At 41.6% G+C, this 27,374-nt stretch overlaps 1 protein-coding gene across 1 annotated transcript in view; it reads left to right on the top strand.

The window, feature by feature from the left end:
- The window catches only part of PSMB7 (proteasome 20S subunit beta 7), a 57,320-nt gene that overhangs the window by 6,768 nt on the left and 23,178 nt on the right, over positions 1-27,374 (top strand). The window contains exons 5-6 of the mRNA XM_019970814.2: positions 1,998-2,113; positions 20,978-21,036. Coding sequence (XP_019826373.1) covers positions 1,998-2,113; positions 20,978-21,036 — 175 coding nt within the window. The remainder of the gene's footprint in view (positions 1-1,997; positions 2,114-20,977; positions 21,037-27,374) is intronic.

Raw genomic sequence — 27,374 nt, 5'->3', positions numbered from 1 at the left:
ATTTAACATTTTAATGCATATTGCCAAAATTGTAGCCGAGAGATTGTTCTAAGTTATACTACCATCAGTTGTGTGTGAAAAACGGGTCCTGATTTTTAATGATTATGTAGTGTTCTGTTGTATAGCTAGCTGTATTAGTTTAGGTAGTTCTGACTGTTTCCACTTTTCTAGCATCATAAACAGTTACTGCAGTAAACATTCTTATGAATTCATTTCTGCATATTTGTCCTTTTATATCTTTAGAATTAGATTCCTGGAAATAGAATTTCTGGATCAATTTTTAAGGATTTCATTGACTTGCCAAAATAGCTTAGACTCTTTTAAAGGCATCAAGCAGATTATGTTTTAGCTTGGAAGGGAACTAGCTGGTTTTTATTGACTTTAACTAAACAGTCTGTTTGGCAGGATAGATATATATATATATATGTATAAATATATATATATATATATATGTATATGGATCAAGCACTGGGCTGGGGTGGGAGTGGTGGGTCTGGTGATTCTCTGACTTCTTATCCCAGAGTTCCGAGATCTACTCTTGAACCTGCTGCCAGCTCATGTGGCTTAGGACCAATTTCTTCCCCTGTCTGGGCCTGTCTTCCCTCTTGAGACTGCTTCTAAAATCCTTCCCTGCTTTTTGTTTTTTCACTTATAAATGGAAGATTTGAAGTAATGTATTGGTAATCAAGGGACACAGGAAGTATTGGACTTGACCTAGAACACTTCCTGATGGGTAACTGTGTCTCAGACAATCTAAAATTAGGACTTTGGTTTTTGTGTTAATTTATTTGTATCAATTTTAATGATTGTATCATCAGGCAAATTCAGCATATTTTAGTTTCATTTTTCTTCCCAAAGAGCTAAAGGCTTAAACTGCTGCTGCTGCTGCTGCTAAGTCGCTTCAGTCGTGTCCAACTTGGTGTGACCCCATAGAGAGCAGCCCACCAGGCTCCCCCATCCCTGGGATTCTCCTGGCAAGAACACTGGAGTGGGTTGCCATTTCCCTCTCCAATGCATGAAAGTGAAAAGTGAAAGTGAAGTCGCTCAGTCGTGTCCGACTCTTTGCAACCCCATGGACTGCAGCCTACCAGGCTCTTCCACCCATGGGATTTTCCAGGCAAGAGTGCTGGAGTGGGGTGCCATTGCCTTCTCCAAAAGACTTACACTGGAGAACTTTAAATCCAGCATGTTTATCCAGTATAGCAGTTCTAATGGAAAAAAAATTGATCCATATATAGGGAAAGAAATCTATAGAAGTGTAAAACCAACCGAGTAGAGGGTCCAAAGGAGCAAATATGTGCAGAATTAAACAGATGGGGTCTGGTGGAAAATGTCTCTCCCATGTTCCTGAGAGAGATGACTTTAAACTGTGGACAGTAGCAATGGGTTTATAAACTGTCATGGAGTTATTTCATGGTTCACTTCCCTGCATAATGAAATACTTATTTCTTTTACTCAGTATGAGCTCTTATCTGCCATAATTTTGTGGATTTATTCAAGGGAAAGGTATTTTGACATAAGTGATTTTCCTTGTGGTGAGGTTGATAATTTGAACAGTTTTAGTTTAGCGACAATTCAGTATTGACTTGGAAGGGACCTTATTTGCGAATCACAGAGGTCTGATGGGAGGGGTGTTCGTGGTCTTCGGAGTAAGCCACGCTTGGCTCTGAGACTTCCTAATGTCTTTGGGTTGGTTTCTCCTTCTCTACAATAAGAACTATAGTGTCTTCTTTTGAAGGGGGTTGTGAGGCAGAGATGATGTACAGCACATGGGTGCTTCATACAATTTACAGTTTTTTTGACTGATAGATGTTCAGGTATGTTTGCTCCATTCCGTATTTTTTCCCCATCAGAACAGTAGCTATTTAATGAAGCAATAGTAGTGAAAGAAAAACTTTTTGTTGTCTGACTTCTCATGCAGCTTTTGAATAACTTATAGTGAAGCAATGTAAACTCATTTTTTTTTTTTTTTTTCTTATGCATGCTCTGATCATCAGGTATCAAGGTTACATTGGTGCAGCCCTAGTTTTGGGGGGAGTAGATGTTACTGGACCTCACCTCTACAGCATCTATCCTCATGGATCAACTGATAAGTTGCCTTATGTCACCATGGGTGAGTGTAATGTTTCCCTGATGTTTCAGAATCCTCTTATTTACCAAAGTAGTTTCTAAAAGAGCTGGTTTATTTCCTGATAGAAGAGGCAGCACAATGTGCTTTGATTCCTTCTGCAAACATCTGTTGATTTCCTCCTGGGCATTAGGCCTGTTTCGTGTGCTTGAGATACAGCAGTGAACAAAATTTAGACTAAATGTCTTGTCTACAAGGAGTTTATATTTTAGTGGGTGTGGACAGACAGTAACAACAGCTTTATGTTAGACAGCAATAAATACTAGGAGAAAAAAACATAATATAAGTGATATTATATCATGGTTATGCGAGATACTACCTTTGGGGGAAACTGAGTTAACTGTGTACAAAAACTTGGTTTATTATTTCTTACATCTGCCTGTGAATTGACAGTTATCTCAAAACAGAAAGTTAAAAAAAAAATTAATGCAGTGTAAGGGGACTTGAGAATGTTGGGGTGGAAGCCAGATAATACTGTTAAACTGGAAGGTTACAGTAGGTTCGTGAAGAAGGTGAGGTTTGAGTGAAAGGGGCTCCCAGGCAGAAGGAAGGCTAGACTGGAGGCCTGCCTTGGGGGAACAGGCCTGGTACGTGCAGAGAGTTTTTAAGTGACAGAGTCTCTGTTTGCCATTTAATCTCTGAGGCATCCTGGACATTTAAGGTTCCTCTCTGAACCATGATTTCCTCACTCTGAAATGGTGTCAATAATACCCACCATGTGTACAGGTTACGATGATTAAAAATAATGTATGTAAACCATCTGGCCCAGTGCCTGTTCTACAAATAGTAGCTACACTTTTTAGGTCATTACACATTTTAGGTACATTTGTATTTTAGCTCTAAATGCTAGATGAGTATTTGTTTCTTAATAACTAAAAAAAAAAGTGATTAAAATTACATTAGAAGAGTTGGGATTTTTGAATGTAACTCTCATGCTCAATTTCTGAGTGAAATTGCATGTATCTAATTTGAACAGGCCATGTGTAACCGGCGCTTTTCTAGATGTTGTTAAACTCTCACATTTTTTGTCTTGGTATCTTGGCTCTGCAGAGCCGGGGATAACTGCTGCCTTGAATAGTCTGAAAATTGTTAGTGTGAGACTTTGCTATTTCATTGCGTTTAATACTTAAGCCTCTTATGAGGTTTGTATACAACAGATGTTCCCTGTTTGTGAGAAGAATGATTTGCCCCCAGATACCATATGGAATAGTTATTTTAAAATGAAGATACAGTAATTTTAGAATTGTTTTGAATTCTTTGTTCCATTTTATTTGTTATCCCCATCAAGATACTGTTTTTATTTCTCCCCATCTGGTGCCTTTAAATGGTAGTAAAGGTGGAATAGTCTTTTCTATTAAGTAGTTTCATTTCTTCTTTTTTTAATTAAAAGAATTTTCACACTTGCAAGAAGGTAACAAGAATGTACAGTGAATAGTCATATATACCCTTTACTCATTTTTGTCACCTAACATTTTACCACATTCTTGTTCGCTCTCTGGTGGATTTTTACTATTTTTGTGTGTGTGTGTGTGTAACCATTTGAGAATAAATTGTGGACAGTATAACCCTCTACCTCAAAATTCTTTAGAATGTTTCCTCACATCACCTTGATGACATCATCAAAATCAGAAAATTTAACATTGATACAAGGCCTTTTCATTTTTACGATGGGAAAATTGAGTTGGTTTCTGTTGCTTTTGAACTGTAGTAATTTGTCTTATGAGCATCATCCCAAACTTAGGAAAGGTTGTTGAAAGTGAGTAAAGCAGATTTGTGTCTGCTCATTTCATTCCTGCAAGTCCACTTAGTGCTCTGTCCTGGCCAACAGTGATCTTGCTTCCCTCCAAGTCCAGTGTGAGTCCACGGTGACGGCTCCACACTTCTGCTTAGAAATCATTACTCTCCATAGTCTGGCTTTGCTTTCATAGAAGATTAAGAAGAGCAAGATACCAGTAACATCCGATTTTAGAGACACAAGTAAGTTGTTACTTTTAAGGTTTAGTTTGTTTGTTCCCATCTGTTCATTTATTTATCAACTATTTCTTGAGTGCCTTCTGTGTAACAGCACTGTAGCAGGCTTCACAGAGCAGTGGATGTCTGGATCCTTGCCCTCAACATACTCGCAGTGTAAGGGGGGAGATAGATGTATAAACTGACAAGGGCAGTAGGTACAAAGGCCCGTGGAGGCCCAAGGGGGAAACTGGAAGAGAAAGCTTCACTTCACTTGAGCTGAATCTTAAAAGAAGGATAAGTTACTTTCACTCATTTATTAGAAATTTATTTAGCCTCTACTATGTGCTCGGGGGGCTTCCCAGGTGGCGAAGTGGTTGAGAATCTGTCCGCCCTTGCAGGAGATGCAGGAGACATGGGTTTGGTCCCTGGGTCAGAAAGATCCCCTGGAGAGGGAAATGGCAAGCCGCTCCAGTATTCTTCTTGGGAAATCTCCTGGGCAGAGGAGCCTGGTGGGCTACAATCCTTGGGGTCTCTGAGAGTTGGATACGATTGAGCCACTGAGCATGCATGTGCTAGGTACTGGGAAAGTAGTGGTCAGGACAGCACTTATCCTCAGGGCGTATAGTCTTGTGTGTGAGACAGGAATTAGACAGGAATCTAGTACACATTAATAAATACACATTAATCTGAAAGAATGCGCTGTGCTAAGTGCCCTGGAGGAAAAGAACAAATTATAAGGGAGAATTTCTAACAGGAAGGAGTATGTGGATAATGGGTATTTGGAAAATCCTTATTGGACAAGTGACAGGAAAACATTTTCAAATGAAAAGTACTTTATGAACATGACAAACATTCAAGTGCAGGAAAATATGTGAAAGATAAGTCCCTATTTCATAGTAACCAGTGTTAAGAGTTTACTGTGTTTTTTCTCAGGAGGCATTTTATGATCCACCTTTATAGATCCCTATTATCTGTTATCTGTGTATTCCTATTAAAAATACACTGCTGAAGTTATGCTGTAAATATTGTTCCATTCCTATTAACTTGTTTCAAAGAAAATTTTGTATCAGTGCCTATAGATCAATATCAAATCTATAATAACACTGTCCTAGAATTGTACTGTATGTCTGTACCAGGACTTAAGTGACCATTTGTCCTGTTGATGAGTGTGTGTCTTGGTGAGCTTGTATAAATACATCTGATAAATTCCTGGTAGTGGAGTTTCTGGATTAGGGTGGGCATGCATGTTGCTCAGAATTCTCTGTTGAAAGCATTAGAATCACTGGATGATTTAGGAAAGGAGGAATTTTTTTTTTAAGGATAGTAGATGACTCACAGAATAGCTGGGAGGGCAAGACCTGGGTGTGGGGCTGAGAACAGTATCAGAAAGCATGCTGCCGCATGGGCCCGTTGCAGGCAAAGGTAGAATCTGCAGACAGCACTGCTGGCCTGGCTGGCGTAGGCCTGCTCTCTCCTCACTCTGCTGCCCCGGCTGCCTCATCCAGAGCTGAGGCTTCCTGCCATCTCACTCACAGTCAGAGAGTTCCTTCAGGAAAGGGTGGGCGCTAGATTGCTGATGGTGGGTAAAGTTCAGTCATCTGTTCTTAGAGTGGTGGGGTTCCCCAGACACAGGAAATACAGCTTCTGGGCAGCCCCTAAAAGTGACAGGTGAGTGCATCTTACCTTTTGAGAGCTGTTGCCAAACTGCCCTCCAAAAAGATAGCACTAATTTATATTCCTGGAGAAGGCAATGGCACCCCACTCCAGTACTCTCGCCTGGAAAATCCCATGGACGGAGGGGCCTGGTAGGCTGCAGTCCATGGGGTCGAGAAGAGTCGGACACGACTGAGCGACTTCACTTTCACTTTTCACTTTCATACATTGGAGAAGGAAATGGCAGCCCTCTCCAGTGTTCTTGCCTTGAGAATCCCAGGGACCGGGGAGCCTGGTGGGCTGCTGTCTCTGGGGTCGCACAGAGTCGGACACGACTGAAGCAACTTAGCAGCAGCAGCAGTAATTTATATTCCACCAGGAGAATGTGATAATGCCTTTCTCTTATAAGTTCTCCTACTTTGGGTATTCTTGCCAGTCTGGTAGGTGAAAGATGGGAAAAAGTAGCTCTTAAACTGAGACCTGAATGGTAAGTAGGAATTAGCCAGGAATTTGCCACCCTGCTCCCTACCTGCCAGAGAAAGATTTTTCAGGCCCTGCGGTGCGTAAGGGACCAGGATGGTCAAAGGCCAGAGTTTAGCTGGATGGGTGAAGGGAGTGCTCCATGTGGGGGGCACAGCAGAAGCAAAGACAGGGAGGGATGAGGATGTCTGGGCTTTCAGGAGGGTGGAGGAGAGGCAAGGCTGGAGAGCAAGTCCGGAGAGTCCCATCGTACAGGCTGAGTTGTCTGTGTTGTGGACGTAGGAGATGATAGGATAAGATTCGTTGTTGGGGCAGGCTTAGGAAGGAGGATTGGCATGGGGAAGTCTGGAGGCTGAGTGAGGTAACATCTGGCCGGAAATGTTGAGAGTGTGGATGGGTCCAGGGGTGACCACGGTTGTCCTGGAGACCACTCAGAGACCGCTCAGAAACCAGCCACTTGGCCCCATTGCAGTCTCTGACCATCCTCTCCCGCGCTCCTCAGTGCCAGTTCCTTCCCAGCTCTCGACCTCAGTGCTCCTCTGCTGGCGTCACCTCCCTTCCAGCCTGGCTCTGGACCCTTTTTCCTGTTTCATTTCCTCTTCCTCCTCCCCTTGTACCTCAGGCATTTGTGGCAACAGGCCCCGCGCCCTCCTGTGAGCTGCTCCTCCCCACTGCTGCCGTGCTGCCTCCTTTCAGAAATGCCTTTTCTGAATGTTCATACTCCTCATCCAGGGCCTCACCCAGAAGCCTTTCCCTCGCGACTGCCTCAGGCTGTTAGCAAGTCCGTCTCCAGGCACTTGGTGTGAAACTTGATTCCAGGATTCAACCTTGTCCGTCCTCTGCTGTCCCAGCCCTTGTCCTTCCTGCCCCTGCAAGAGTCGGAGATCTCTGTCAGTAGAATCTGTCTTACTCCCAGAGTCTGTGATTCAGTGACTATAAGATGTTGAGTTAATGTTCTGATTCTCTAACGTGGTTGTGTATGTATGAATCCTAGTGTTAGAAGCCTTAACTGCTGTTTGTTGTTTGTGAACAGGTTATGGAGCCCCAGGGGAGGGTTGGTTTAGATTGTGTTCCGTTGGCGTGGCCCCAGTTGGGCCGTAAGAGAACAGTACAAAGCATTGCATATATGATAGGTCTTTTTTTTTTTTTTTAGCTTTGTATTATTTTAATTTAAAGCTTATTTGGGGGTGTCCCTGTGCCAGTGTCTGCTGGTGCTGTCACATTATTTTCAGTTATAATTCCCTGCAAGGGATGCTGTCATTGTCTTCTTACTGATGAGAAACCTGAAACTTGGATTCACTGGCCTGCCTGTCACCACCCTGCCTGGGAGCAGCAAAGCTGAGATTTGAACCCTTGTCCTTCAGCCCAGGCAGCCTGAGCTTACCACAGCTGCTTTGATTTTTATCATCTTACAGATGTTACTTCATTAAGCTATTAAGCCTTGCTTCTGAATACTAAAAATATTTACACAAATTCCCAGGGGCATTTATTTGTTTGGCATATTTTTGACTGCCCTTTGTGAAGATTTTCTGTCCTGCATATTAAAAACAGTATTTACTGAAACAGCTTTATAGTATCAAAGGAAACTTTTCAAAATTATACACAATTCTACCATCCGAAGACAACATGAATTTTATATTTTGTTTCTCTCTAATCCAAGTCCATTGTGAAGAGCAGCCTTTTATCAGAGAATGTGAAATAAAATAACAGTTTTTGTGCTGTCCTGGTTTTGTCTTTGTCATTCTCTTCGTTTCTTTCAGCCATTGTTCACTTTTGAGCAGGGCTTGACGCCTCTTTCCCTGTGGTGGGAGCTGTGCTGGGCTGCCTTTCTTCCTGATGAAGGAGTTGTTCTGGCTTCCCGTGGAGGTGTTTGTTGTTTTTCTTTCTTCTCTTTTTTTTTTTTTTGAGGAGATAGGAAGTTCGATATTGAGAGAGAACCCCAGAAATGCCAAAATGTGGTGGTTTTTGTCTTAATTCATGTGACTTACTTTGGGTGAGCTACAAAGCAAACCTCCAGCCACAGATGAAATAGAAGGCCCTCCTAACTGAAATGTGCCCACTGAGTGTTAACATTCCCTGAGCGACTGAAGCTTTCCCTAAGCTTGCTGTAAGTGAGAAAATGAGTATTTCGTGTAAATTCTCATGTTTTAGTGAAAGTACCGAGTTTTTTATTATGAAAAATAAAAAGAGATGGATTTTTTTTTTTTCCTGAGTTATTTGACAGTAAGAGCTGGAAGCTACAAATTACCCATAAGACAGGGGTGTCTAAATTTTGTCTACCCACGGGCCTGTATTGGTGACTAGCCAGGCGCCTGAAGGCTACTCTTAATTTACATGGAACAGAAGACACCTGTCTCGTCTTGCGCATCTCTTAACCTTCTGGCACAGCTCCTTGAGCATCGGGTCCAGGAGCCTCCTCGCTGAGGGCTCGCCTTCCTGAGGGTTTGCTTAAGAGAAGAAGACATCAAACGCCTCATGGTGTGGCCCTCGGACAGCTTCTGTCCTAAAACCTATCTTGTGAGGAGGATGCCGTCTGTAATGATAGCTGTGTTCATCCGGTAGCTTTCCCGCTTGCGGTGCCGGCAGCTGTGAGAGATCCTTTACTGATAGAGTCTTTGCACTGCTCTGAGGTGGTTGCCATCATCCTTGTCTTATGAATGAGGATACTGAGGCTCAGAGAGGTGTGCCGAGGTCACACAGCCTGGAGGTGCGTGGTCTGGCTTGGGAACCCCGGGTCTCTGTGGCTTTTCCCCCTTGGCTTGGTTGTTGCTGAGTGGTGTGTGGCAAGTGGTTCAGGCCAAATGTGATGTGATCCATTCTCAAAAAAATAAAAATGCACCCCTTAGGTTTCATTTAATTATTTTCTTCTTTAAGAACATAATTTGCGGGAGACTGCAGGTGATCGATGAGTGGAATTGTGGAAAACTGGGCAAGATTTTTTTACTTTTCTTTATTAAGAAAGGGAAAAGGGTTTTGGTGTTCTTTTTTTTAAATAGACAAAATGTGGGTTCTTTTAATTCTCAGATTAATTAGCTTATTCTTTTAACTTGCCAGCTTTTCTTTATTAAACAAACTGAAGTACTGTCAGGAGAAGCTTGGGGACCATCTTTTGCTATTAGTTTGGCAGTGCTCCTTGTAGCTGCATTGGCAGCGTATATAAAATTTTTATTTTGCCCACTTATTCACATAGAGAATTAATATGAATGAAATTTAAAGCACGACATTCCTGGAAATGAGGCCCTTGGACAATTTAAGAATACTAACTTAAGGAATAAACATTGATATGCACCATTAGGGAAGGCTTTGGGTCACTGCCAGGGCCGTCCAGGTAAAATTCTCTCTCCAGATGAACTGGCTATACAATTTCCTAATTACTGGAATGTACCTCTTAAGTCCCAGTTTACAGAGCCCCCTAGCAATTAAAAAGATTCGTGACAGAGTAAACATACCAGATGTCTCACCTTGTGGGCAAAGAAGAGTCTTAGAATTAAGTTGGAACTTAGGAACATCAGTAGGGAATTCAGACCTACCGTTTTTCTCCATATTTTTACTCTAAAGTGCAACCTTCGCGCAGGCATTTTATTACCTCCACATGACTCGATTTTAAAAAATTTCCTGTGCTATGTATATCAGACCAGTGCACTACAAGATGGCAAATATTTCTTCCACATTAATTTTCAACTCTGAAATCAGATGTGAACTCTGATTTAGCACTGTATTTAGTTCAGTGGCCTGTGTAAAAGCCTTCTCAGAGGGCACATACTTGACCAGAGCTAGTCATCTAACCTCTCTGAACTTCAAACCCCTCGTTTCTAAAAAGAAGCTGACTGACTTTTTTTTACTTGATATCACTGGATCATTGGGACGCTGCAGTATCACATGTGTGAACATGCTCTGTAAAGCACTACATGCTTTCCCCTGCACATGTGCTGTGGCATCATTTTTCATTTTTCAAGGTAGGGTGGGGTTGTGAAAAGAGCTGATCTTTGTAGTCAGACTGGGTTCAGATCCAAGTGCAACGTTGATTAGCTATTTGAGCATTGATTTCTCCTTCAGGAAAATGGAGGTTCTAAGGTCTGTTCATGGGAAATGTGAGGATTAAGCAAGGTACCACATGTAAAAATCTTTGTGTGTGAAACATCATTGGTGTTTGGTGCATGGTGTTTTGATAATTTTTGTGCTAACACATTCTCTGTGTGCAGTTCTGTGTACTAAGATTTTCCTGGCAGTTTTTCTTGCTTTGATTAAATAAGATGAATTTCAGAAGATTTAAAATGTGTGATGCATGGATTTTATGTCTTAAAGTTTATACCACTATGGGATGCCAGGAATTAAGTAACTGAGAACCAAAAGCCCATGAAAGTTGGATTATGCATCTTGATTTCCTGGTTGTTGCAAAGGTGGTACTAAGCCAATAGATGGTGCCGTTATGTTAGGAAATGAGAAAATATTTACTTCTACAATTCATCATGTTTCAGGGAGTGTAACAGAGCCAGTCCTTGCTGGTTCTTCATCTGTTCTGATTAGTGTGGACTTTGTTCTTGCTTCTGTGTAAAAAATATTAAATGTTTCTTTTTTTACGTCAAGTAGTGAGGTATTGAATTAATATTAGGGTGCTCTTCCTCTTGTTTTTTCTACTCTTGACATTTTACCATGAAATCTTTTGTAGTTTGAATTTAGTCCTTAGTTTACAGCCAAAAAAAAGCCCTTGCCAGGGGTACATTTCAGAAGTTAAATGCATTGCGCACAGTTTTGAGTCCTTTGCTTTAAACCCTATTTCAGAGAGACTGAGGTTAATTATTAATTAGTTCATCTTTACCTGCTCTTGTTTCAAAGTTGGCCCTACTACAAAATGTACTCTCTTATTCTTGCTAATATAACCTAGTGCTTGGTCATCTTTACTTCTTTATTGGACAGACCAAGAGGAAAGTCATTTTATATATCAGAAGACTTTTCATGTGGAGGTCATATAGTTAGGGATTTGCTGGCAACCAGATCTACCATTACTAGCTGTGTGGTTTTGGTTAGGTTCCTTTACCTCTGTGATCTTAATTTTTTGTTTGTTTTTCATCTATAAAATGGAGATAATACAGGTGAATAAAATGAAAAAATATGCAACAGTGCTTTTGCACATTTTCCCTAGTATATAGGCTTTATTATTCACCCGAGGCTCTGTGGACAAGATAAACCTTTACCTACACTTAAGATTAAGTGTGTTTTTATAAATTGTTAAACTCTGTGGTCCTTTGTCCTTGAGGGTTCTGAAGGACAGGGAAACTTGGGAAAAGCCTGCAAAGGGATTAACTTGCAATTTGGGAAGCTGTTTTGAAATGTGGACCGGCGTAAAGGTGCCTTTGAAGGCCTGTCAGCTCCGACTGCCTCAAGCTCCCGTAGCGGGAGAGGGAAGTGTGCGCCCTGCGGTCGGCGGTGCTGAGGGGCAGCTTGATTCCTGGCAGGGCCTGATGAGGGTGGGAGCCTGATTAGGAAAGGCAGTATAATTTTAAGGTAATTTTCATCCTCCGTCTTATCCTTTCAACATAGAGTTAGTTGACTACTCTGAGTTTTCTGGCCTTAACACATTGTGGTATTTCATTGAAATACATTAATAAAACACAACCTTCACTTTTTAGGCCTGAATGCCCCAAATGCTAGTCTTTTCTTAAGAATAAGTGTTTATAGCCTGTCAGGTCAGTGAGACGTTGGCAGTTACAGTTATAAGAAAAATCCCCGTTCCCTTTAAGTGGTGTTTAAAATGATTTACTTAGAATAAAATTTAACTCCTTTTTTACTACATTACATTTAGAAAAGGAACTGCATTTCTTGAGAAATTACTTTCTGAGTGAAAATGTTGTTGGATGCTTTAAAATCTCTTTCCTAGCATATTAAATGCAATATATATATTTTTTATTCATTGGGGATAAAAGATTGACTCTGACATTGAGGTACATTTGCTGATGAAAAGGAAGCATTCTTTCCCCTCACGAGGGGTTTAAATGTAATACTCAGTGCTTACTCAGGAGTGAAAACATCAAATTAAACTGTTTATGCTGACAAAGGACGATTATGGATTTCCGCAACCCATGCAAGATTGTCTGATTGCTTGGCCTGCCTCTCCACGAAGCTTTTGGCCAAGATAAGTCTTGAAATGGTTTAATTATAAGTAATGAAATGCATGCATACAATTAAACCATTTCAAGTCAGTGTCTGAGTTTTCCCAGGCGCTGAGAGGAGTCCCACTGCTCTCTAGTGGCTGAATGTGTTCCCCTAGCACCATCATTGTTTTATTTTCACAAGTCAGCTCTTCACACTTTGTCGGTGTTGGCCTGCAGAGCAGGCACCAACACCAGGAGACCAGGCCTTGTAGACCAGAACAGGGTGAAAAATGATCCCAGTCCATGGGTCTGTGAAAGCACCAAATTTTGTCCAGGATGAGCAGCCAGTTGACTAACAATGAGCAGGTGTGAGTAAGCGCTCTGTCAGGGAGAGCTGACACTGATGGATGAGAACGTTCTCTGCCTTGCTCCTTTATTGCTGCATACATCTTACACCCTGGCAGGCCACAGTGGCAAACAGGTCTTTGGGTGCTTAAAATGGACTGCTTCTTACCAAAAGGAGCAGCTTTCTTCCTGAAAAGATCTGGTTAAATTGATTTGGGGGGAAAGCAGTAGAAATCCATTTCCTGCTCCTCTCAGAACTTCATGGGAAGAAATTTTAAGGACCTTCATTTCTATTAAAGCTGCCAACCCTGAGACTTGTTGAGTATGATTGTCTAAAAGAGCCCCTAGAGAATAGGAACCTTGTCCTAGAGTATTTGTAATAGTTTGCTCTTACTGAGCTTTTTACTGTGTGCCAGGCATCCTATCCTGTCTTACACGTGCCATCTCGTTCAGATCTCAGCCAGCCTATGAGGAAGACATGTTCTGTCATCCTCCCCTTTGTGTTGGGGAGGCAGCCAGGGCAATAGGGCTGCTGTCTTGTCGTTTCTGGGGCATCATTCACCTTGTCTTGATGAGGTGGTGCCTCCTGGAGCAGTTTGGCAGCCCTGCAGGGCTTCGAGGGCCTCAGTGAGGTGCTGGGGGAAAGCAGGGAGGAAGCGCAGAGCTGTGCACGTCCTGTGCATCTGTGTGTCCCGGAGCCTGCCACCCAGTGGGCACCTGGGATGGTTGGTTTGAGACAATGAGTGGGGAGTTTCACCTTCTGAAAAGTGGATGGGCTAGAGCCACCAGTGAAAGTTGCTCAGTCGTGTCTGACTCTTTGCAACCCCATGGAATTCTCCAGGCCAGAATACTGGAGTGGGTAGCCTTTCCCTTCTCCAGGGGATCTTCCCAATCCAGGGGTCTAACCCAGATCTCCTTCATTGCAGGTGGATTCTTTACCAGGTGAGCCACAAGGGAGAGCCACCAGACCTAGGTTTGAATCTCGGCTACCCTTGCTGACTTTAAATTAGCTGAGCCTCACTTTCCTTGTCTGTAAAATGAGGAATTACCTGTACCACAGGAGTTTAGAGTCAGGGACAGAAAAACCCTTGGTAATTTTTTCCCCTTCCCCAATGTGAGAATTTATGAGCCTAGACATGATTAGAAAAAGCAGATTTCTACCTGATGACTTTTTGAGAGTTTGACTTGAGAGAGCAGCAGGTTTTAGAAAATTATTTGTCTTTTATAGTTTCTTCAGCATGTCTAATAAAATAGATTCTACAATTGCTGGGTTTAATTTCGTACTTTTAGTTAACCCTGACATGTTTAAAAGTATAATCTCATGTTTTGTGTTTTTTTTTTAATCCCACTGTCCTTAAGCCATATTAGTGTGGATGTTTTTTAAATATATAGAACAGGTAAAAGCAGTATCTCAGTAGAATTTTCTCGATGCATTTTGAGTTTTGTCCTGAGATGGATTGTTCTCTTAGAAACAGGTTCAAATTGAACTACTAAAGTAATGCTGATAAATTAAGATCAGAAACACCCTTAGAGGGTTTACAAAATGGAGAGTAACTTCACTGTTTTATTTAATTTTTTTGAATGGGGCTATTTAAAAATAAATACTTTGGTACTTGAGTAGTATTGGTAAATAGTGAATGGCATCTGTTTAATCATTTAAAACATTTAACTAAAATCCCAGTCTCATTTGAATTTCCAAGTAAAACACAAATTAACTGTATCCAGATGTGTGTTAATTGTTCTGCTGAAATCTAAGCAAAAAGTTAGAAAGCATGATTTTGGGGCTAAGGGAGTTAAGAAAACTAGAGCTGTTTTCATGCTTACTTGCTAATCTTAATTTCAGGCATTTGGGTTTGCAGTCTGAGAGACAGCATGATGAACAGAAGCCGTGTTGGACACTTTAGATTCAGACGATTGGGCTCATGTTCCCAGATTTGCTAATCGTCTGCTGTGTGATCTGGGCAAGTTCCTTGTCTCCAGGATTCAGTTTTCCTTTCTGTGAAACGGGGCTGCACTTACCTGCCATGTCTGAGGAGCATAAAAAACTCTTGTGACTGTGCTTTGAAGTTTAATAAACACCAGGTCCACTGTGTCTGTTGGGGTCTGTTTAGTAAGTTGGTTGTCACGTGGCAGACTTCTGGATAAGTGAGATCTGGCTTGGTGCTGGTATCCTCAGAGGACTTCATTGTTAAGATGATTTTACCTCTTTTTAAAAGATGTTGGTGCCTGTCCTGAGGAAGCCCTGCTAAGGACTGGTAGAGAGACATTGTGTATTTATCCATCTGTGACAGTTGATTGCTGTTGTTCATTGGGACTGTTGATTCCTGCATGGGTTGACCTGCAGGCCCCTCTCTGCAGATTTCAGGACCAAGCTGCCTGCTGCTGCTGCTACTACACAGCAGGACTGTGACAGCCGGCAAGGTCTTGGTCTTCTGGGATGTCTTTTTTCATCCCTTCATGATGTCGAATTCTTCAAGTGTGTATCTTAAAAAATTGTAAGTGATACCTTGTCATTGAAGGAAAATAAGAAAACACAAGTAAGCAAAAAGAATACAGTGCAACTCAGAAATAAACATAATTTTAAAAACTTTTCTTCCACGTGTGTATAATATGTATTGTATAAGCATATCTGTTAATTTTGCTTCAGAACATGTTTTTCCCTCAGTAATATTGTATTATGGACATTGCCAAAAATTATTGTTGTGTTTAATCACCATGTATATGAATTTGTTTGTTTTCCCTATCTCATGATTGTTGGTGCTGGACCTTTACATTTACCTCCAGTCTCTGTTGTTATTTTTTTTGTTTTTTATCGTGTAAACTGTGATCAAAGTGTCATTTGGGTTGTTACTATTTATTTCTTTTGGATTTATCTCTAGCAGTAGAATTGCTGGTTTGGTGGGTACCTGTAGCTCTGTGCTTTCTGATTGATGCTTCTAAATTGTGGGTTAAAAAAGTTCTATTTGTGCTTCTACAAGAATATATTAGATTGCCCTTTCTACTACATCTTTGTCAGCACTGGGTATTATTCTTTCTAATGTTTGCTAATCTAGAAGTCAAAAAAAAAGACTATTTAGTTTCTATTTGTATTTATTTCTTTGATGACTAGTGAACTTGAGCAGTGTCTCTAAATGTGTATAGACCTCTTGTTTTCTTCTTTGTAAACTGCTGTGTCATTTGCTTTGTTGGTGTATGAGAGTATTATCTGTGAAGTCTTTAATTTTTAATGCCCTATGTGTCCCACATATCTCTGAGTTTCAGGACTCACATTTTACATTGTTTACAGATGCTAGTCTTTTTTAAAGCCAGTGGCCTAAATGTTATAAGACAGATACTTCATTTTGAAAGAATGGCTGGAGATGTGACCCTTGTGGCATTTGTGCCTGAGCCCCCTTTTCCTGGAGGTCTGCGTCTGGGTGCCCCATGGAGTCATCCTGAATGTCTGTGGGTGAGTCAGGCCTTGGCAGAGGTGGGGAGCAGACTGTGCTTTCCAGCGCGTCTCTTGAATCTTTCTGATGAACACCAAACCCGGACAGCCAGGTGGCCGCAGTGGATGTTGCAGTGCAGAGCCGTCTTGTCCCCCGTGGACGATAGGGTGGTGTTGTGTACCCTGACCTCCATCCCGGTCTCTCCCTACGGCTGGCTGCCGACTGGTTTGGGAGGTGGTGGTTGAGCAGGTGGGTGTGTGTGGATGACATGGAAGAGCTTGGGAAAGAACAGTGGATGCAGAGGTAAGTCGGTAACTAGGTGGCCATCTCAGCATTGTGCACACCCTCTCTAAATGCCAGTCCCTGACTTGTACCTGGTTTTTCTGATTTTTTAAAGAGCTCTGTTCTGGAAACAACACTGGCCACTCAGTAACTGTGGGTGGGCTGACAAAGGCAGACTTGGTGGAGGTTGCTAAGGAGCACCTACCTGGAAACTACTGAGGAGACAGAGCTCTGGTGGAAGAAGGCAGAAATCCAGGGAGGGCATTTCTCTCCTGAGAATATCACAGAGCTCAGACCTGACTGGGATGTATAATAGGACATGGTTTTGTGGGTTTAAAGCGTTTTTTTCCTTTTGAAAATTGACTTGCTTTAGATTTGATTTTGTCTTATATTCGTTTTAGTATGGTAAATTAGGTAACAAATGTTCCGTTTCACTTTATCAAGATATTTACAGCTGTAGTCACTCTTTCAGGGCCCACTATTTCCCCAGCTCCTCCATTTGAACAGTTGTACTGAAATCAGCCCAGTCTAATTCAGCAATTTTTTTTTTTAGTGCTGACTGTGTGCCAGGGACTGCTAGGTCTGGGGGATGCAGCTGTGAAGGGATGGACAAGTTGGCAGAGATGAAAGTGATCCACTCTCATCTCTTAAGATGTGGTGTGGTGCTTAACAAAGGCTTCTGGGAAAAAGTCATCTCTCAGCTGACGTTGGACGGGTGTCTCCGAGTTCTATGGCTTGTGAGGGGCAGAGGGAGGAGCATGTGTCAAACATAGACTTGAAGTGGTCTGGACATTTAAGAAATTATTGTCAGCTTAGTGTTGGTGGGGTGTCAAGTGTGTATGGATATTGGGGAGGTGGGGGTGGCCGAGGGAGCCAGAGACCTGATCATGGAAGGTCATGCGTGTCTGCTTTGAGCTGTATTGTGGCCTGTAGAACTTTCTGTTTGAGAGAATGACATGGGGTCACACCTGAGACAGAAATCCTGGCCTGTGCCTGTTAGTCCTGTAATCCTATACAGGAAGCTTTATCACTTCACTGGGTTGTTATGAGGATGACAAAATGATAACATCAGATGTGTGGCCCTTGGTGGGTGCTCACGCAGAGGCTCTTGTTTCCTGTCCTCGGCTGCCTCCTCTCTCCTGTTAGAGGAGTTGAGGGCAGGCCTCTCGTCCCTTGCTCCTAGACCCCTTCCTGCACTTGTGGGCAGCGTAGGCCCTCTGACATCGGTTTCCTTCACCTGACAGTGCCTGCTGTCTAAAGCAGCGCCCCTGTGCCTGGCCCACTGCCCCCTGACTTTTCTGTTTATTTATTCCTTGATGGGAAACCAGGCCGTTCTGACTAATTGTCTAAGGTGGCCTTGCTTTTGGAGTAAAAAAATGAGAGGGTTTTTCCTTCCGAGGAATTTTTGCCTTGATTTTGGGTATGAGAGTAAGAGGTTAGTAGGTTTGATGCTGAAATAATTGGAATGTCTACAGACGTTATAATGGTTTATAGGAAAAATGGGATAAAATATTTAAACATTTTGTGAGTCAGATGGCTGCCTTATTAACATGAAATTTGTCTTGATGGTTTATTGTATATAGTTTTAAGTGGCATTGAAATAAAATCTGGAAAACTTGAATGAAAATTATATTTAAAAAGACAAGTCTCACTGAGTTTACCATCTTTTTTCTTTTTAATGGCTAGCTGCTTCCAGTTCCTTCCCCTGGATGCATTGCCTTGAAATTATATGAGGATTTGCATGTTGTTCTCTTGCCATTTTGTGTGATTGCAGTCGTATTTGAAGTTCTGTCTTCTTTCTTCTGCATAGCAGACACACAGAGTTTCCTAGAAACCTGTTGACCACGTCAGTGCACTACATTTCCTGACATTTCTGTGTATTTCTGAAAAGGGGGCGCCAAAGTCCTCCTTTCCTAAAATGCTAGGAGCAGGAGCTAATTTGCAAGTGATTTAGAAATTGTTTTTAGTGTTGAATTTCCCTTTCTTTTCAGATATATTTGGAGTCTGCTTATCTTTGATCTCAGAGGAAACAGCATCAGGCAGTTTATCAAGCTCTTGTTTTCCTGAAAGCGTCTCAACTCTGTGCACACGTGTGTGACACCTGTGTGTGTGTGTGTGTTGGGGAGTGTGTGTGTTGGGAGTATGCTATAAGTGGAGAAGCAGAGGTACAGCGCAATAAGGGTCCCTGTGTCCCTTCTGTGTGTGCCTCTCCTACGCCTTCCAGCTCTGAACATCACGGTCAGATGAGAACGTGAGAAGTATCCCCTCCATTGATAGACTTTCTTTTCTGCGAGTTTAGGTTTAGCATGCACTTTCACTTAGAGAGAGTTTGTCTTCAGTACTGTTTCTCATGGAGAAAAAAAGCTTTTGATAAAGGAAGAATTACTATATTGGGAGGGAAATATTTTTCATGTCTTAAAATTTTAGATGAAGCTAAGCAGAAGGAAATATATGTGCTCAGGAAAAGTAAGAGTAAAATTAATTTACTGTGAAACTGTCAAAGAGAGGGTGGCCCAGGAGAAAATACAGAGCTTGTATCCTTTAGGGAAAGATGCCTTTAAGGTCAGTTGAGTTTTTCCTTTTACAGTAACTGATTACAGTTTTCCACAAATGTGTTAGTTCTTAGTAAATAGCCATCTTTCCCCTGTCTTTTTCCAGCGTGTATTTCTGGCCTCTGGTGCGTGTATCCTTGGGCTCTTTGCAGAGATATTCTTGGACCAGGCTGGGAAAGAAGTATTTTTTTCCCTGTGGTTTCCTTATTTGCAGTTTTCTTGTTTCTTCGTGATAGTTGTCCTTTGTTTTCCACACGAAACCAGCTTGTTTTTTACTGTGGAGTTCGAGATTGGTTCTCACTCATGCCTTAAAACAGAAACTTAGGTTACTTTTCCCCCCGATCCTTGAAACTCAGAGTAAATGTGTACGTCTTAAAGCGCTGGTGGACTTTGACTCTGTTTTCCAGGTTTTCCGGGACACATAGACTATGAAATTCCAAGGCTGGGTTTTGGTAAATTTGGGTAGATATATCTAGTTTTATTTGGGCACACTAGTTTTATATCTGTTTAATTTCTGTTTCCTTTCCAAAGGGCTTTTAATATCTCTTCAGGTTCCTTTTTTTTTTTCTTCTTTAAAAGAGGAGAAAAAAATTGTGAGAGGGGAAATGGGGTTGCCTTTTGCTCCCAAAGCCTAAATGAATAGTCATTGCCTGTAATGCCGTCTACACTCGTCGCTTCCCACTGCTTCAGATGTGATGTATCCGGTGCTGTGAAGGTAATGATCCTCAACCGCAGCAGTATTCCCTAACAGGAGCATCTGTCATATTCATCGGGATTACCATGTTCATTGATTTGTGTCTGTAAATCTGCTGTTTCTACCCTTTAAATTTGATCTATAATTGGACCTCCTTAAATGGTTCAGATAAGCTAGTCTGTATTTTCTCAATGCAGCAATGCTGTCAGCTTCTTCTTTTTCATTATACATTCAGCAGACTTGATAAAATCAGCAGGACACCTCATTTGAAACTGTTTAATCGCTGCCTTTTTCCTTTGCTAAACCATTGAGGTGGTCAAGCGGTGTACACAAATCATTTTAAATAGAAAATATGGTTTTCTCTGTGACCCAGCTAAATAGATAGTGTTATGCAAAACAAGTTAAAAAGTAATAAATGCCAAAAAAATCTTCTAATTGGAGTAAAAAATTGTGGGCAACTCTATCCTCTCTCCAAAAGTAGAGTATCCTGAAATATTGCCAGAACCCTGTAAAGACAAGATGATGGTTTTCTAAAGATTCTCTGGTTTCTGAACAAAGCAAGTTTAAATTTTCCACTGGTGCTGAGCTGCCTTTTGCATCCCTTCAAAGGGAGCCCATCCTTATTTGTAATGCCTTTACATCCTGCTTTTGTAGGGAGAAATTTGCTATCTGTTAATATCTATGCAGCATAACCTTTCAGCCATTTGCTATTGTGATAATAAATTTTTGTTTCTTTGTCATTTTGTCTACTCAGCTGTTACTCTTCAAAGTACAAACTAAAAATAATAGCTCTAAATAAATGCCACATAATAAAGTGTTTTACAGATGTAGCTGGAATAACCTGGTGGCTGCAACGTGCAGTCCTATTACCATTGCTGGTGCTGAGTTTCTTCCCCGTGTGTCAGGGCGACTCTACCAGGGCCAGCTCATTAAAACAATCTCTTCTTTCTAACTGGCCCGGTATTTAGCGCTATACCCAGCAGCCTGCCAAGGACAGTTGTGAAGCAGAGAGTCGCAGCACAGGATATATGAAATTAAGTGGCATTCACTTTTTTGAACAAATACAAATTATCCATAACTTCATTTTCTTGCTTCAGGACTTCACTGTGAATAATGTACAGTACTCCTGTGAGTAGGTTAGAAGTGGGGCCAGTTGCAGGTTCACCTGAGATAGTGGTGAGTGAGACCCCAGGCTTCTGAAGAGCAGTGTTTGCCTGAGTGTTGTGGCCCTGTCATATTACTGTTTATACTGTGCTTGACTGTGACATTGGGTGTGTGTTGCCATTTTCGCTGCCCCACAGTAAGCTTGAGAGGGAGAAGCTGAGAGTTGTAAATATGCTAAGTAAACACGCATCTTCTCTTCCCTATAGGTTCGGGCTCCTTGGCAGCGATGGCTGTGTTTGAAGATAAATTCAGGCCAGACATGGAGGTATGTAAGTCCCTACAGTTTTATTCTCTTTCAGATGATCTTTCTCGTATGTTGGACATTTGCGAATTGATCACTGATTCCTCCAAAGTTTGAAGAGTACTGCTGCTGTTAGTTGGAATGCTCTTTGGCACAGGTAGTGTGTTTGCTGGGAAGACTGGTTACTCGGGAAAGCTTCACTTTGGAGTGGCCCTGCCGGGCTCTCCCTCAGCCTTGGGGGAGGCTGCACTGTTGACTTTTTCCCACTGGCCTTTGGGCTGTCTGGTCGTCGTCTTGACTGTAAATGTGTGACAGTGTAGGATGTTTTCTTATGCACTATCACAGTGTCTCAAAACAGCAGGTTTTCTCACTAAGAATAGAGTGTGTATGTCTGTACATCCTGTCCCACACACCTGGCCTGAAAATGAGGGCAGTTTGAAAAACCCCTTAGAGCGTTCTGCATCTGGCAGAGGATGGGGACAGTACCCTGTATGTAGGGTCTATTCTCAGAGTATGGTATGTCTCATGTCTCACATACAAAGAGATCCTTTTATTTTCTTGGGTAATGGGGAGGGTGGTATCTTCTGAATGACATTCCACCTGTGCCTGCTTTAATGGTAGATGTGCCCCCCACTCAGCAGACCCCCCAGATCTCCAGGAGCAAGGCGGCCTTTGACTGTCAGTTTTGAGGCGGTGTTGCACGTGCTCGGTTACTCTGTGGTCCCACATTACCCCTCTGCAGTGCTTTATCCTCGCTGCTGAACCAGCTCGCAGCCACGTTACGTTCTGAAGGCAACCCTCATTATCTGCCCTTGTTTTTTTGATAGCTGTTAAATTTTTTCATGGAGAGTATCAACTTGTTTTCAACAATTATTAGGCTGTTTTATGAGTGGTTTACCCTGTTTCTTAATGTGTAGGTTTCTGCTGTTCCTGCTTTTGTAGTAGTATTGTGTAGACACCAGAGGGTGTTTCTGGGAATTACTTTTTGATACTGCTTTTTGCCTAATCATCTTTGGAGAAGGTTGCATGTTTAAAAAGTTTTGTCCTTCTGTAGAGCTCATTGTCAGCAGTCTCGAGTGTCCTTGGAGCCCTCATCTCAGGTTTGGGCCACGTGCCAGGAGAGCGGAGGATGTAGGGCCATGGATGCTGCCCAGCCAGGACAGGGTCTCCTGCCAGAAGCCACTAAGCAAACCCTTGGTGTGTTGAGGAGAGCACACATAAGTGATGTGGTCACTGATGGCTGCTTTTCCTTCCTTCCTTGGATATCTGCAGGAATTAAAGCATGTGATTAAAGATAGAATTCAGCTAGGTATTTTGTTCTAGAAACAATAGTCTTGCTCCAATTAAGAATAGTAAAAAGGTCTAGGTATCAACTCTAAATGAGATTAGAATTCCTTTCTCATTTCTCAATGTGAACATTTATTCCCATATCAGCATTATTTTCTGTTTGGGTTCTTAAGTATAGAGGAAAAATAAGGTATACTCGGTCACTTAAAAAGAAAAAATGATCTCCTAGGCTTCAAACTAAAGGAGAGGAATTCCTGAGTCTCCACAAATCCGTTAGAATTAGCACAGGTACAGGGAGAAAGACTCTGATGATTTTCATTTAGAAAGTCACCTCAGTAATGTCAAGCCCTCCTTTAAACCACATTAATCTTTTCAAATGTTCTTGAAAGCTATGTCTTTTTCCAATTGATTGGGACTTCCATGTGTTAAAGAAAAATGAGAATTGCAGAAAAAGTTGAAAGCATGAAGTATATTAAAAGTGACTTTAACACTCTGCTAAAGTAATTTTATATAATTTATTTAGAGTTTGGAGTTGAAGTGATTCAAAGGCCATGAATATAATATTTCTGTGAAGGGAAATGTGAATCATCCCTTCAATAAAATTTCTGATATTATCAATCTGAAGAGTGTTTCTTAGATCAATTTTATCTGTAGTTCAGACCACTTCTGTATTAGCTGTGAGACTTTGAAACAGGTTGACCAAGTTCCCATTTCATATTGTTAATTAAATTTACTATTTCAAGTGAGTGGTTTTTATTCTGTGAAGTTGTTGGAACTTGACACAGACCAACAGTCAACAAAAACCACTTTTATTAAGGAGAAGTTAGTAATGCCTGCTTCTCCAGTGAAGTGAATTTAAAAGTAAATAGAAGGCAGAGACAGTAATGTACTTTACAAATCTAAAAGGATGTTAATAGAAACTGAAATTATTGTGAAGACCAAGCAACTAACTCTGGTCACTCTGCTTTCTTTTGGTGAAGATTAAGTGATGTGGTTTCATTGGAAGCGGAGAGTGCTTACAGAGGTTGAGAGGACCCTGTTTTAGTGACTTTGTTGTGAAAGAGAGCTCGGCCAGGGTGTCATTCCTGGCTCTGTACTTGCATAGAACTCGTGGAAACGTTTGGTTTCAAATTTCCAAACTTTTTATTTTCCTTCTTTCCAGGGAGGCTTTCTTTCTGTGGCAAGAAGCCCTCCATAACTTTTCTTTCTTGCCTATTTTGAGACTACAGGATTGGATGACTAAGTCTGCTTATTTCCCTTCAGTAGGGGAAAGGATTCTGGACGTGTCTCAAACAGAAACCCAGGAGAGTGTTTCTGCCTCTCAAGTCTTGCATGGATTGCCAGGACAGTAACTGCAGTTCACTTCATAGAGAATTGCATTGGGAGGGGTCAGTTTTAGGCTATCATAATAACCAGTTGTTTGCCAAACAGTGATTTTTAGGCCAGACTCATGAAACAAACTCTTGGCTTTATTGTTAAATTAGAAAAAGCCCATAGTCTTTTTTTTTTTTTTTAATTTAAACTACAGACCTGTGCCTTAGACAGTGCTGGATCTAGACTATAATATTTATGGACTGGAAGTTCCTCTTTCCTTAACAACTTTTAATATTTTCTCATTGTCTTCAGCTGCACGGTCTGGTACGGTAGCCACCAACCACACGAGTCTGTTGAACACTTGAGGGTAGCTCGTCTGGACTAAGAGGTGCTGCAAGTAGAAAACACATCCTAGATTTCAGAGACTTGGAACAAAAAATTTTTAAATATATCTTGTTAGTAATATGGTTACATGTTGAAACCATACTATTTTAAGTATATTGGGTTAAGTAAAAATATCAATTTTTTTCACCTATTTTTACTTTTTAAAATGTAGCTACTAGAAAATTTTAAACTACATATATAATTCACATATTTTCATTGTACAGGGCTGGTCTTGAACTTGTCATTTGCACATTGCATTTAAGAGTTCTGCCATGTCTGGGTGCCACCTGTACTGTTAACTTCTCTTGAAAATTTTCTTTTTCATCAGCTCACTGTTCTATAAATTGAGTTATCATTTACACATAAGAAAACGCACAGAGATGAAGTATGCAGTACGATAGATGTTGGCGTTTGTAATTACCCAAGTAACCATCAGTCAGATCAAGACAGAGCATTTCCTTCGCTGCAGAAGTGCTCCTTTCCTGTCAGTTCCCTTTACTCACTTCCCTCCAGCCACTCTAGTTCACCTTTTTAATTTAAATTTATTTTTAAAATACAGTTTATATCCATGAAATCCTGGGTTTGATGTGCTGGTTATTTTTCCCCCTAAGACACATGAAAATGAGTGCATACTATTAATATAAATAAAAAATGTATTCACGTATCACCATCATGAGTAAGCCCAGGGGTATGAATATTAAACTTGAGGAAACATAGGTCTCCGTTCCTGCTCCGCTTCAGCCCTTCTCGCCTGCTTGCTCGGCTTTGAATACAGCGTGGACTTGCTTGCGGACGAATCCTCGCGGCTTGTCTGCCAGCCGTGCTCGCACCTGTTTCCTCATTTGTTTGTGTTCCTGGGCTGCATGGTACACACCCGTCCCATTGTTTTATGGCTGTTTTCAGGGCCATCTCCCCTACTCACTGACAAAGGGAGACCCTTGAGGGCAGGGTCATTAAATCATCTCTCTTCTTCAGCTCCTAATGTTCAGTACACGTTTGTAGAATCGAGACAGGATAACCTGGAGCTAAGGCAAAGTCTGAGTCATCAGAAACCACCTGGAAAACGGAGGGGACTTTTTCTTCTTCCCATCTGGAAAGTGCTGAACCTGTGTGTGTGTGTGTGTGTGTGTGTGTGTTTTGAGATAACAGAAGAAGATAACTAGTATATTTTTCAAGTAACACATAGTATTGAGGGCAGAGTCAACAAAGCAGACACCCTGTTAAGTACACAGGCGAGGTGAAGATGGGGCAAAGGGCAGATGCTCATTGGGAAATTCCAGGCCCAAAACCAGAACAGTGAAGCCCAGCTGAGATTCATAAATGCCTAGGATGGCCTCTGCTGTTTGAAGTAGTCTGAACCAATGACTTTTCGCGGGCAAAAGCCCTAACTCAAGGTTTTAGAGAAACTTCTGCTAACTGTGCATTTAAGGCCCACGAAAAACCTTTTAAGATTCTTATCCAATTGTGGCCCTGACACTGCCTCTCCTGGTCTTGGGATGCTCGTCTTCTTAGTTTTCTCCTTGCTGTTAGCCTGGAAGCTCTCTGAGGGCAGGAGCTGTTCTTCCTGTTGGCTGTTTGCTCACGCTTAGTATGGTAACTGATGTGTAGTAGGTAGTCTGCCAGTATTTGTCGAATGAGTGGGTAAAAAGGCATCAGAAGCAACTTTACTTAGGTGGTCCCAGATTTACCTTCCTTTGAAGCAATTTGATAACTTCACCTTCAGTGTTACCAGACTGATAAAAATGAAGGCATTAAAAAATTATATTACTGCTGGTAAATCTCATGCTTTGTTTTTACCAGCAAAGGTGCTTATTCAGACATAGTACCTATGTATTAGCAGAGGAGTGGGTCGGTTGCATTATTTTTTTAGGTGATGATGCATTCCGTGGAGCCATTGCCATAGGATTTTTTTTCCATATTGTTAAGGCTGGCATAAGAACTGAGCCCCTTATCCTGCTTATTATCCACAGGCTGGCTAGACAGGAAATTAGTGATAAACACTGGCCTTCTGAGTCCACTTGCCAGTTAAGTGTAAGGAATTTGATCACTGTACCTGGAAATATGAAATTGGCTTCTTGTGAATCTGTAACTTGAAAATTGCTGAAATAAAAAATTTTATTTTAGGGTGGGGAAAGAATTAAGGAAATGAATCTGATAACTTAGGTTCATTTTCCTTCCATCCTGTTTCTTTGTAAGAAGGGATGTTTTCATTTGGCCCAGTGAGAAATTTAAAATCTTGAAGATTATAATTCATTAAAATGGGTAGAAGATGAATATTTAGTCTGTCAAGATCAATACTGTCCCCTCTTTGCGCTAATTGTCAGAAAGCGAGCAAGGGCCGCTGAAGGGTAGTGGTGGTGCGGCAGGACCCTCACATCACAGGGAGATGATTCAAAGGCAAACTGTCCTGCACCCTCTGGTATCGACTTGCAAATTAGCATCTGGAATCTAATTAAACAAGCTTAATGAAAGTAGCAGCTGAATGCTGCTGGAAAAGACAATCAGCTTTTTTCCCCCTCTCTGATACATATTCTGTACTATTGAAGTTGGTCACCAAACACATCATGTGAGCACAGTTAAAAAAAATTAGCATTTATTTGAAGAATAGAAACTGTTTTTCATTCTGTTATGCATTTGGCATGCTCCGGCGTCCCGTGAGAGCCGTGCCACAGCAGATAGTGCACAATATTTATAAATCCGTGACAGGCAATAATAGCAACTTGAAAAATTCTTTTGCTAGAATCTCAAGTTGAGAGCTGCCAAAAGCTGAGAGGATCAGATCAGCAGTGGCAGCTGCTGTGCCCTACAGTTAGAATTCTAGACTTTGAAGATGCTCAACTTAAAGAAATGAAGACTGCAGGCTTAGCCAATTTTTGCAGGTTTCTAGAGCTCTGGCTCTCTGCCTTTTGAAGATGAGTTGCTGAAGCTTCTACCACTGCCTGAGGCGTGCTAACACCAGCAGGATCTTTTTTTTTTTCCTCCAGTCTTAGTGTGTCTTCAGTTTTAAGTAGCACATGCTTAGTCAGTGCCAACTGTGATGGTGCCTTCTCTGGTCGCAATACCGAGGGATAAGCTCTTACCCTGTACCCTTCAGAGGGAGGCTGCGAAGATAGATGGTGATGTATACAAGTGCCACTTCAGCCGTCTGATTTATGGAGTCATATTTCATCACTCAGCAAGCGCTGGCCTCTGGAGAAGCCCTTATAGATTGCTAAAGATGTGGGCTGCTATCGCCCTAAAGGCTTGTGGTTACCTCACAAACGTGATGCCAAACACCTAGCTATGGAGGAAACAGAATTAATCTGTCATTGCAGGCAGCTATAGATCCACTTTAATGAAAGAGTTGATACCAATATGGTATTCTGATAGCAAATTAT

Source organism: Bos indicus, chromosome 11 (assembly GCF_029378745.1).
Source record: "Bos indicus isolate NIAB-ARS_2022 breed Sahiwal x Tharparkar chromosome 11, NIAB-ARS_B.indTharparkar_mat_pri_1.0, whole genome shotgun sequence".
In the NCBI taxonomy this organism is placed as follows: Eukaryota; Metazoa; Chordata; class Mammalia; order Artiodactyla; family Bovidae; genus Bos; species Bos indicus.
This window is presented reverse-complemented; position numbering and strand designations above follow the sequence as displayed.